General features: G+C 43.9%; 1 protein-coding gene across 1 annotated transcript in view; it reads left to right on the top strand.

Moving 5' to 3' along the window:
- Nucleotides 1–12,982, top strand: part of PRKAA2 (protein kinase AMP-activated catalytic subunit alpha 2) — a 531,203-nt gene that overhangs the window by 429,070 nt on the left and 89,151 nt on the right. The window contains exon 7 of the mRNA XM_069642111.1: nucleotides 6,489–6,993. Within this exon, the coding sequence (XP_069498212.1) occupies nucleotides 6,489–6,993 (505 nt within the window). The remainder of the gene's footprint in view (nucleotides 1–6,488; nucleotides 6,994–12,982) is intronic.

Here is a 12,982-nt window from a genome sequence, read left to right as displayed (position 1 = left end):
ATAGTGATATACTTTTGGTGACTAAGACATAGCTCGTGGGGATGGCCAGTGGGCAGAGTGTCCAGGTCATGGCCTTTGGCCTTTGTCCATGACCCTGACAATTTGGCTACTGGCCATGACCACAAGAGACTGGCAATGGGGTTAAAGTGGGCATGGCCACCAGGGTCTGGCTATTTGGTAACTTTTTTTGAAATATGGATAGGTTTGAATGAGAAAAAGAATTCTGCTTGTGGTTACAGCCCGAAGCGTTGGACAGGATTGCAGCAAACCTGCACGAGGAGCATCAGCAAGGACCTCAAAGCATGGTTTGGCAAAGCTGTCCTGTGTTTTATTTTTTCCATAGTGTCAAAATGTAAGTACAAAAAGCACTGATAAACCTTTGGTATCTGGGCATTGGGCCTGCCCTGAGCATGGACAAATGTGTACTCTGATTTGCTTATTGGGGCATGCAGCATGGCCAAAGCCCTAGGATCAATAAGAAAAGAAAATTTGTCTTGCAGCTACATCCGGAAATGGTGGACTGGATTACAACAAACCTACGTGAGGGGCATCAGCATGGACCTGAAAGCATGCTTATGCAAATCTGTCTTGTATTTTATTTTTTCTTAAGTGTCAAAATGTAAGTTCACAAAATAGTGATATAAATGTGGCACCTGGACAGTGGGCCTGTCCTTCGGCAAGGACAAATCCCTACTCTCATTTATTTTTTTATTTTTATTTTATTTATTTATTTGTAATGCGCTGGTAACTCACGAATTTTGGGACGCAGATACATGGACACGAAGACAAACAGAAATGTGACGAGACAGTTCCTAATGAAATCAAGGATTAGTGGGTCAGGGATGGCGGGGTCAATTAAAGAGATGCGTTTTCACTATCTTACGAAAGCGTAAGCAGTTAGGTTCTTTCCTTATGTGGACTGGTAGGTTGTTCCAGATGCCTGCTGTAATGACTGGGAAAGATTTTCCCAGTCCAGACCTACGTTTGTGTGGCATCACTGCGATCCTGTTTTGATCCGTGCATCTTGGGGCGCGGCTTGGAACATACAGACGTACTTTAGATTTTAGGTAGCCTGGTGCCTTCCCGTCTTTCTGTGGGCTATTTTAAGTGCCTTGAAGTGGGTTCTACTGGGTTACTGATGTGGTCTGATTTAGGGCATGCAGTATGGCCGAAGACCATGCCCATGGACTGTGGAGACTGGCTTTGGATGCAAGCCATGAGCACTGGCCATTGACACTGAACTACTATGGAGGGTAGGTGCAGTGGATAACGGTGGTGGTTTGGTGGGGACTGGGGTGGGGACTGGGGTCATGAATGAGCCTCATGCCCTAGGCAATTCAACCATCATGCACTGCTAATGACACACATCAGTATGCGTTGCAAAAAAATATGTTTGTTAAAGGAGGTTTATAGTTTTCATATATGTTAAAAGAGGAATGTATAACATATGTACAATAATGTAAAACCTATGAAATTCACAGAAAATGTTTTAAGGGACATAGTTAAAATGCATTAATAAAAACGTATGACATTCAGTGAAAAGACTTGCACTAAAAAAACTACCAAATTCGGTAAAAAAAACCTTTGTTAAAAGGATGTTATATTTAAGTTGCACTAATGAAAACCTATCAAATTCAGGAAAAAAACTTTATTAAAGGGACATTATGGTTACACGTAAAATAAATAAAACAAGACATTTGCCACCATAACACTCGCCACCGCAATGCACTGCTAACACAAACACCCAGGACATCAAACATGACATCACAAATTACATTGATGACATCACATATGATGTGATATATGTAATTTATAGCTCACCTGTACACAAGTTTTTCTATGTGCGACAAGACAAGGGAGGGGGGACAGAGGGTGGACAATACAAATGATCTTACTAGGCTTTGTGTCCTTCAGATCGTGCAAGTGTGACAGCGACAAGTGCAGGGGGAAAGGAGAGGGGTAAGTGCCAAGAAGAGGGAAGGGGAAGTGCAATCAGGGCAGCATAGCTCTGAGTAAATGCAACCAGGGCAGCGCGGCTTTGGGTAACTCCAAGGAGGCAGGGTACTGTAGAGGTTGCAGCTACAGCCCCTAAATGCGCTGTAGGCCCCTGGGCAGTGTAGGGGAGTCTGATCATGGGGACCCTGGTACCCAGTGAGACTTTGAGGGTATCCAAGCAACCAGTCCGTGTAGCAGACAGGTAGGTCAGCAGGGGAGGGAGAGATAGAAAGCAGAGGAGAAAAGGAAGGCCTTGAGCTGCTTCGGGAACTTCAGGTGGTCCAGCTCAAGTTTGCCAGAAGGAAGCACCTGAAGAGGAGAGCTATCTACCCACCACTCACTGCCTGGAGAAGTGTATGACCATCAGAGAGTTGGAGGTAGTTGAGCGAAGGTCACGAGAAGGAAGGTATTTAGGAAGAGAGAGTTGGATGTAATGTGGGCCCCGGCCCCAGAAAGCCTTATGGACAATGCAGAGAGTCTTGAACTTGATCCTTGCAGCAACTGGGAGCCAGTGGAGAGATTTCAGGCTGGAGGGATACAGTCCCTGGGCTTGAGGCCAAGGAAAAGTCTTGCAGTCCTGTTCTGGATTAGTTGCAGTGGGCGGAGAGTAGAGGAAGGCAGATTTAGAAAGAGGCTGTTGCAGTAGGCCAGCCTAGACAGAGCCACGGTTCTGGAGACAGTGAGCTTCTGGGGGAAAGTGAGAAAAGGAAGAATATGTCTGCGGAGTTGCAGATGGTAGTAGGCCTGCTTGGCAAGATCTATGATGTGAGGAGAGAAAGGGAGAGGAAACCAATGTTTTTTGCCTCACAGGAAGGCAAAGGATGACCAGAGTGAGAGAGGGAATGTGGGAGCAGGGGTCCCAATGAGACGCATCTTTGTCTTAATGGCATTAAGGCAGAGATCATTGGAGTCACATCATCCCTGAATCACGGATAGACTGTCAGTAATGCAGTAATGAGCAAGAGAGAAGAGGAGGCTCAGGGGAGCCTGAAAGAGATCTGAGTGTCATCCGCATAACACTGAAAGTTAGATAAGAAAGTAGAGATCAGGTGGGCCAAAGAGGCCAAGTAGACATTGAAGAGCCAGAGTGAGAGGGCTTGGGAGGGAACAGGCGAGGTAGAGACTGCAGTAGGATTGGCCAGCTCCTTGCAGAGACACAGGCTTGGATGTGGACTCTTTTCTTGGACAGGAAAGAGAGTCTGTATTGACTTTGGAGTAAGCGCCAGGCCAGTTTGTCAGAGAATGCGCCTGAAGCCCTCCACTTCCTCTCAGGCACCCTGCACTTGCAGTTCAGGGCGCAAGGTCGGAGTCATACCAACAGTTTCACTTGGAGGTAGGCTTCAGACAGATTCTCATGACAGGTGCAAGGATGTCCAGAGTGTTGGAGATAGAAAGATGCAGGTTAGAGAGGGCTGTGTGAGAGTGTGAGTCAGTGACACATCCACTAACACACGCTTCATGGGTCAAATGACAGAGAAGGTAGGTGGCAGTGCTGGAAATTACCACGGCGTAACAATGCAAAGGGAACGCTGTTATATGGGGTACTGCTTACAGTCTCATTTATACCACATCAAAGGTGATCAGTAGCCTTGTAATAAACTACTCCATGTCAAATAAATGTGCTTATTAAAAAATAAACCTTGTAGTGAAGATTTTTTGTGAAAACAGCAATCAAATATTTCATCAAGAGAAACAATGAATGCAGTATGAAGCATAGAACAAAAGTATTCTTACAATGGTATGTTTAGGTAGTACAATGCTAAGTCAAAGCATATCACATTCTTGAGAAATGTATTATCTGCATGGGACCGGCTTCTTTTTCTATGTAAGGTCAAGCTCTACGTGCACATTACCTTTATAGTATGTGCATCATGATTTCAATGTAGTATAATCACATGAAGACCTCAGCTTAAAATTAATACTGTCACTGAACAAAAACAACCACCCCAGATATGTGATGTCATTAGTGATAGCTGTCCATGGCATTTAACAAAGTGTTTTCAATGATACAATAAATAGGTGGTTTTATTGGCTGTTTCTGTCATTCTGTTGTCTCTGTCCCACGTGACATTCTTAAATGGCTCACAAACTGAGGCCAAATGTGTTGAGGTTTGTGCCTCCATTCTACAATTAAGCCAAGTATTTAGAGTTGTAGTTTGGGGCTGCAACCTTGTAGTTATCACCTTTTGGCCAGTATCTTGTTGCATTGTAGGAACACGCTCAAACCCTCTTTCAGTTCACATGAGTCGATTGAGTGTCATTAGTCACTTGATTCTTCCTTTTCCTTTGCTTCCTTAGATTGTATTTAACAATACGACCTTGTTTAGTGGCAGGGAACTCTTTACTCTGAACATAGTGATCTACATCAACACGTTCATTGGTTCCAGGAAACGTCACCTCAGGTATGGTTCCAGTGTCAGGAATCATAATCCCCGACAATTGGAAATTAGTCTCCAAAGCATTAGATTCGGGGTTCGGGACATGCGTGGAAAGCAACATGTCAAGCAAACTCATAAACCCATGTTTAATTGTTTGCTGTTCCTTGAACATGTTGTTGCATAAGGAAAATAATGCTTTCAAAATTGCCAAAGACTCTGGGTCAGAAGAATCGGATGATGAAAAAGTATCATTATGCATCGGAGAGGAAGCAATTTGTTCAGTAATTTGAGTCAAATCAGTGGACTTCGATATATTTGCGTGAAGACATTGAGGCCATACCAGCAGCTACATTACTCGCTTGTGGACTACCTGTCAGATATAAACACAAGTTCAGCAGTGAATTGTAGTCAATAGGATCCACTTGTGAGTTATTGGCATTTGGCAGGTCATGCGGCATAGCAGTATCGGCCAGAACTGTGGGAATATCAGCATTAGGATCAGCTGGAGGCGGACTATGTCACTGCCGTGGCTTAAGAAAAGCTGTAAAGCCAGTCTCCAATATAGACTCCCCTGACGGCAATGACGACCCCTGCTCGCCACTTAGCTCCACTTCTTCTCCGTGAGGCAATGTGAGTTTTGTAGCAGTTTTCTTGGCTCCATACAGCTAAATTATCACTGACTGGTGAAGAACTTTCCCAGCACTACTTAACTATAGTTGATGCACTACATAACAAAACACATGTTTTGGCATAATTATAATGATAATGTACTGCTATATATAGAGGACCTTCCATTTGATGCCCATCCTGCTCTCACAACAGATGCTATCGACATTCAAATCCATGTTAGAAAACAGGCTGTTTTTGCAGTTGCGAGTCTCAAGTCCTATACATTTCACTGAATGCGCCCTCTTACTGATCATTCTATAAAACGCATATCTCAAGAGATCGGCAATTGCGAATAAAACAACCTTTTGGTTTGACTCAAGATCTGAGAACCCAACTCATTCACATTGGAACTTCCTGTCAAAGCTGAAGATACGTGTTGTTTTACAAATGTACACACTCTGGAAAAGAAGTAAATAGCGCTCATTACGAATCTGGCGGAAACCGTGTCGGTAAAACTGGCAGGTAGCCGCCAGACCCGTAATGATGTACCGCCGCCTGACTTGATGGAATCACTGAAGCATTACAGCCCCGCCGGTTCGGTAAGTCAGGCGGCAGTAAATATTAATCCCCATTCCCATTTCAGTACCATGGGAATGGGGGATCACAGAAGCACTGGCACCGTTAATAACGGTGCCAGTCCTTCCGTGAGAGTCTGCAAGCGGGTGCCGTACCGCCTGACAGGTCAGACCTGGCAGGCGGTATGGCACGTAGCCTCAGACTCGTAGTTTGCCAGTTTGGAAACAATGGTGCCGTAAACTTACCAGCACCGTTTTTCTGGACCGGCAAACTTGTAATGAGTGCCAATAGGTTAGCATAATAAAACCGATAGAAAGATGGTGAAAATGCTGTATCCCAGGTTCCAGCTAAGCCTCCAGAAGAATGCCTGGCCACACCAGCCCTGTGTAGTGAGAGTCAAATTCAAGCTTTGGCTTACGCAGAAATACCAAACAACTAGGGGTATAGGTGATTGACTATCAAGACACCCTTCTCTTGAAATCCAACGTTAGAGTGTATCTTCTGGAGACCCTTTGTTTCTATCACTTCCATTAAAATAATGCCTCTTCAGCACGATTCTCCAATGCCCCTGAGCTAGTGCTTGAAACGCTTAGAGAATTTGTGATGAGTAAAGATGATGTTACGTGCTGAAATAAGAATACTTCTGATCGATTAAGCACACTTTATAAACGCTCCTATTAACATATAATTCTGGAAAGAATCTGATTCATTTTGCTTGTTTTAATTTTGTCATTAATGTATTTGGTGTATATGTTTTCTCTATCAAAATGTGTTGCTAAGTTTCATCTAATTGCATCGTATAAAGAGGCAACATTTTAATTTTTAAAAAATGCACATTTGTAAGTACCTTTTTTTGCACACCTTCACTTTTATGACGTACTGACCGCTTAACAATCAAATCTATTTTAAACTACCTTTCTGCCCCAACAGAGAGCATGAGTGGTTCAAACAAGACCTGCCAAGTTACTTGTTCCCTGAAGACCCCTCGTACGATGCCAATGTCATTGATGACGAGGCCGTGAAGGAGCTGTGCGAGAAATTTGAATGTGCGGAGTCCGAGGTTTTGAACAGTCTGTATAGTGGTGATCCTCACGACCAGCTTGCAGTGGCATACCATCTTATCATTGACAATCGCAGGATCATGAACCAAGCAAGCGAGTTTTACCTTGCATCAAGTCCTCCCACAAGCTCCTTCATGGATGACAGCACTATGCAAATCCCCCCCGGAGTGAAGCCACACCCAGAACGTATGCCCCCATTGCTGGCGGACAACCCCAAATCCAGGTGTCCCCTGGATGCATTGAACACCACAAAGCCAAAACCACTGTCTGTGAAAAAATCCAAGTGGCACCTGGGAATCCGCAGCCAGAGCAAGCCATACGACATTATGGCTGAAGTGTATCGGGCCATGAAGCAACTGGATTTTGACTGGAAGGTTTGAAACCCACAAGTTATTGATGTTGACTGATGAACAAGATCAGTATGTGTGTCCTTGAATTCATGTATACAGGCTATTATCCGTATGTAAAACAGTACCCTTTCGTTCAAATAGGACGAGCTTTTTGACCTTGTAATAATGGCACCTGCCATACAAGCAAAAGATAGACCCAAGAGCATCCTGGGCCTTGCCCTGTGTATATCCTCTTTGCCTCATTGCACAGGTCTTCCCGTGTCAGCCCAAGTCCTAAGAACCCACATATTCATATTGAGAGCACTGCGGATTAGGTGTAGCTTTATTTCATTCCCTGTTTGCAGAAGATATTGTTGCTTCTGCCTGTGGCTTCTTCACTGACTTTCTACACTGCAGAGAAAATTAGTAAAATATTGAAACCCTTTACCATGAACCATTGCAAACAGCCGGGAAATAGTACCCATTTTTTTGCCAAGTAATATTTGAATTTGTCAGGATTGCCATTTGTAAACTTTTGTTGATTTTAGTCTTTCTTCAACCTGGACTGCTGTGTGTTATCAGAGAATTTCGTAAGAGCCAGACTTTTATTCTTTGAATCTTTTTGCTTTACAGATTCAGGATTCTCTTTAGTAAATGTTTTCTTGTTTGCTCAGGATTCTAACTTCTTTAAAATTCTCCAGTGTTCCTCTCCTCCCTAGAATTCACTCTTCTCCTCCTCTGAGATATTCTCTTTTGTTCTTGCCTCTTCCCAGGGATCGCCTCATGTTCTGTCTCTTGGGAGCCCCTTTTCCTTGGCCCTTCCCTGGCTTTGGCTTTTATCTCCCCTCTCACTGGGTTTTCTATTGTTACCTCTTTTCTGGCTCCTCCTCCTTTGTTCCTCTCTTTGGGGTATTCTCCCATTTGCCCCTCTCTGGGGTCATCTCTTTGTTCACTCGTAATGGCAGTCACTCTTTCCAGGGTGCACCTTGTTTTCCTCGTTCTGGTGTATTCTTCTGCATTTCCGTCCAGGCTTCCTCTTTGGCTTGCGCTCTCATGGGCTCTCTTCTTCCACTTCAAATGATACGTCTCCTGTTTGTGCTTTCTCTTTTCCACCTTGTTGCTTATGTCCATTCTCTTGCCTCTTTTTATAATTGTACTTACTGCATGGCTTGCCTTCCCCATTATTCCTCAATATCTTTAACCCTCCTCTTTAGTTAGGGGATTGGGTGCCCTGACCCTTCTATTTCTAGTACCTCCTCTTTTGAGCCCCTCATCCTACTAAAAGCCATCATTTTTGAGTTCCTCCTCCTCTTTTGCTTCACGAGTTAAAATTACAGCCTCAATTTTCTCCTATTGTGGTCTCTCTTAGGGTTTCTATTCCATTTTTCTCTTTCTCTTGCCCCTCTTCTTTGTGCTCTCGGGACGTTTGTCTTTCCTTTACGAATCTGGGCCTTATCTTTGCTTTGCACTGGTATCCACTTCTTGTGGTTTGTCAATAGTTCTTTTTCTGCACAACATACTCTCCTCGTCTGATGGTATTTGTTGAAATTTCTGTCCTAAATCACTCACTTCCTTCCCGTCTCGTGGTGTCTTTACACTGGGTTTAAATGTTTATTCTTCCTGGTCATCCTGATCTGGCTTCTCAAGTTTAGCCCTCTTCTCCTGGTTAACTTTGCGGCTAACTAGCTGCTCCAGCTTCATCCTTTCCATAACTTCAGCCGCCAATTGCTGAGGTTTCCCATTTTAATCTTCCTCCTGCTTTTGGACTGTCTCTCAGTTTTCTCTGAGGTCCTCCAGTAATTCTTTCACAATTAGTTTGGGTGGGGTCTTCCGGTTCATAATTGGGGGTCCTTTCTTAGTTAATATCAGCTCGCTGGTAGGGTACGTCTACATCTCCTCTCCATATTGGGGCCTCACGGGCACATGCTTTTGATCTACCATTCTTGCCTGGCCAGCTCTTCACACACCTCACAATTACAGATACTAAATAAATTGAGTCAAGTGCTGGTCTGTATTGATATGTGAATCACCCTCTCTCTGGGTGTCTCAAACACAACAGTGGTTCCCTTGAAAATGGTACTTCATATGACTGCCAAACTCATCATCAGAAATAGGAGGATTGATCCAGTAAATCCAGACTTGAGAGTTCTTCACTGGATACTCTGAGAGGCTCATATTTTGTTTTAAGATATTCTGCCTTACCTATAAAGCATAATATTGGGGGCAACCTTGTTATTTCATAGAAAAATACAAAATATCAGAAGGAAATAGAATGATATTTAGAACATATTGTTTGTGAAGAATGGTTCCCTGCCGTAGGGACAAATACAGCTTCTTGCAATATCCATCAACATGTGCAGCGTTCATCAGGATTAGCTTTCAGGTGAGAATTGAAGACTTTGCTATTTTCTCGATATGTTGGTCCCGAATACATGGTTAAAGGTAGCTTAGTAACCTCCTTATTATAGGTAGGTGTCAGGGTCAGATATGTAGGGCAGACAACTTTGTGGAGGTTTTTCACAAGATGCCATTTTTATTAACTCCAAAATTTGGATACACGCCTCACTATCCCTACCCTGATGAGGAATTCCCTGCCTAAAATAAACTAAAGGAAACACTCTAACGAAAGGTTTCTGTCCCTCACACTGAAACATAGAATAACTCAACAAAGTAATATATAGCAGTTCAAAAGCAACAAATATACCAGTTAAATTAAATATGAAAACTTTATCTCCTTCTAATCTCGGTGAATGCCCCTTCCTTAAATTCAAGCAGGACTCTGTTGAGCAGTTGAAAAAGAATAAAGAAATTATGTCTTGTAACAAAGTTCCAACACAGTTCTTTGTGATTCCACTTAACAAAAGTTCCAACACTTCAGAATTGTTCAACACATGTTCTTTCTCTTCCACTTGTAATAGTAAGGACTCAAACAACCTTCTTCACATAAACCCAGAACACTTCCTTAGTTCATCAGAAGTAGCATAAATTGTCTTTGTCAGGATTGTTCTGCGACAATGTATTTGTTCTAAAGATGTTAAACAGTTCTGCAGCAGTTTCAGCAATGAATTTTTATCAGGATGATTTGTTCACACTAATTCACCAAAATATATCAAAAGTTCTACTCCTAGTCCTTTAACAATCAATTGTTTTCACAATGAAAGTTTGTCAGGATGATTTGTTAGCACCACTTCACAGCACTTCATCAGCTTGTACCGGATTTACTTCCATGTCAGGCCTACTTCTTCAATTATACTTGGTTTACTCCCATGTCAGGCTTACTACTTTAAAGTTCTCTGTTTGGGTATACTCCCCTGCCTGAACAGAATAAATTATTATCACAACCTCTGACCTGGTGTACACCCCTGCCAGTTCAGAATATTTCAAATAAGTGACTCTGTGGTTATGATCAGCTTACACCACTTTCACAATTTCTCTTGCTTCACAGCACAAGGTTGTATGCAATTCTTCAGGGAAGACAAGATTCACAGTGGTACTCTGTATTACACTTTTGAGATTTAAACAACCTCTGCATGTTATGATCCACTTCTTCTGAAAATCTTTTACCAGAAGGGTAGCCTTCTTGCCACTGGTGTTCCCCACTTCTGCATTAGCCAAATACTCACAATTGTATGGTCTTATTCTGATTCTTTCTTGGCTCTGGCAATGTGGATTTGCACCAGCCTATTTTAAGCACTTCTTCAAACATGGATAATACGCTTTACACACTGTAGGACTCTCATTTCCCCCCTCCTGACTTTGGAAATGCTTGTTAGTTTTAAATTGCCTTGATGTAACTTTGCTTTGGCTTGGGTAATGGTAGTTTGCATTTCGTTCTGGATTTACTGCCCCATCTTGTTACTGGTTTTTAAATAAACGTGCATGCTTAAAGTCACAGTCAGTTTATTTTGCAAAATAATGGTTTCTCTACTTTCAGTCAGTTCGGTATTAAAAATTGCCTTTTTTCATGTTTTTCTTTCTACGCGTTTGCTTTCTGGTGTTGAAGCACCTGTTCTGTGCACGCAAGCAGTTACCTAGCGCTCCAGTGCCACAATAGCTTGGTGAGCTCACCGGGTTTGGAGTGCATGTCCATTTCCCTCGCTGCTCCCTGGTCCTCTACCTCTGCTGTTCCTGTCAGGGCTTGGCCGGTTCCGCTCCGGAAATCACTGCACGCCCAGAAAGACCATTGCGACCTGATAAGGAATAAAGGATGCAGGTTAGCCCAAAAAGACATTAGCACGCCGCACTTCGCGCTGAACCTACCTTTCTTCATACGCTCCGCGTCCATAAATCCCAGCGGGAGCCTGACCCAAGCAGTGCACCCAGCGAACCTCCGCACACCTAATGGGGAAACAATCAGGGAAAGACATTAATAGCAAAAGCCTTCAGAGACTGCTATAATCGAACTTACCTCCTTAAAGACACTTGAATGGGTTGGCACCAATGAAGTGAACTCGGTCGCTTCAAGCCGCTTCAAGCCGCAGAAAACTACGCACCCCTGCGGGGAAAGCATGACGGAGAGCATGCCAGACATCATATCAAGGTGAGGAGGGGGCCATCAGGTCAAGTCCAAGGGGCTGGAGGGAGGAAACGAAATCTGTGCCTAAGTCCAGTCCTCCTGTGTTTTCAGGCCCACCTGCCATAGAAGACATCATCCTGAATTGAGCACATCCGGGGGGAATCCGGCAACCAGGGCATACGGGCGTCCCCGTGGAGACCAGGTGAGCGTAACAGAATGGGAAGCCTCATAACAAAATCCACCTGGGCGCCATGGAGACTTCAGAAATGGACCAACTGGCCCAGTTATTAGGACAAATATGCGCCGAAGTGCATTCGGCTAGGCAAGAGACTAATACCCTGCGAAGGGATCTTGTCGTCACCAAGGATCGCACTGAAGAACTCAGCAGGCAACTACTGCAATCAAAGGCTGGGCTAGCTCCATTACCCTGGACAACTTCGCCGGCACAGGCAACCATGTCGTCTACCGCTCCAATGCAAATCAATTTACCAGAACAATACCGTTAGCACCGGCAGAAAGGTTTTCAGGCGATCCAAGAAAGTATGCAGCATTCATGAATCAATGTCGCCTTCATTTCCTCTGCAGACCGGCTGCATTCCCTAACGATCAGGCACGAGTAGCATTTATTTTGTCATATCTAAGCAGTAGTTCAGCAGATTGGTCAGTGCCGCTTGTGAGCTATGATGATCCATTGCTACGTGACTTTGGGGGCTTCCAAAGGGAAATGGAAAAGCTCTTTGCACGACACACCCATGAACAAGCTGTAGACAACAAACTCTTATTACTCCGGCAGGGGAATCAGGACTTACTAACATACATAGCAACCTTCAATAGGTTAGTGGCCGAAACCAGGTGGTCTGAAGACTAGAGAACATCATTGTTTCACTGAGGCCTTCGAGGGGAATTAAAGGACATCTTGGCTCAGGTAATTGACCCACCTAGAGACTGTAGTGAATTTATCAACCTGGTGGTGCAATTAGATTATTGACTACAAGATAGAAAGCGGATCGGTCCAAATCTGGCACACAGGCCGTGTATCTACAAACCAAGGTTGCTACTCCACGCACGTCAGAGAATACCACAGAGGCAATGCAAATGGGAGGCATACGACCACCGTTAACAAAAGCAGAATGAGACGACAAGAGAAGACAACAGCAGTTATGTTTGTACTGCGGACAATCAGGGCACTTCTTAAAAGACTGTCCAATAAAACCCCCCAAGCGAATTGTGGGAGCTACAGAAAAGGATGAGAGTAAGGAGTCGGAAAACTGCCTAGCTCGCCAAAAGTAGAGGTCAGTTTGTCGAGTGAGAAGAATGAGCCACCGACCTCACATTTTGCAATACCAGTGATCCTAATGAATCAGCAACAACCTTCAAGGATGCATTCCGTTGAAGCTTACATAGACAGCGGAGCAGTTGGGAATTAGATTGATCAACATCTGGCCGCACGGATCAGGCTTTCCTTAAGTTTTAAGCCGAACACAGAAAAGGTGACCACAGTAGATGGGACTGAAATTG

The sequence above is a fragment of the Ambystoma mexicanum genome, chromosome 1q (genome assembly GCF_040938575.1).
Source record: "Ambystoma mexicanum isolate Mex_15411 chromosome 1q, UKY_AmexF1_1, whole genome shotgun sequence".
Lineage (NCBI taxonomy): Eukaryota > Metazoa > Chordata > Amphibia > Caudata > Ambystomatidae > Ambystoma > Ambystoma mexicanum.
Note: the sequence above shows the minus strand (reverse complement) of the source record. Positions and strands in the feature narration are given on the sequence as shown.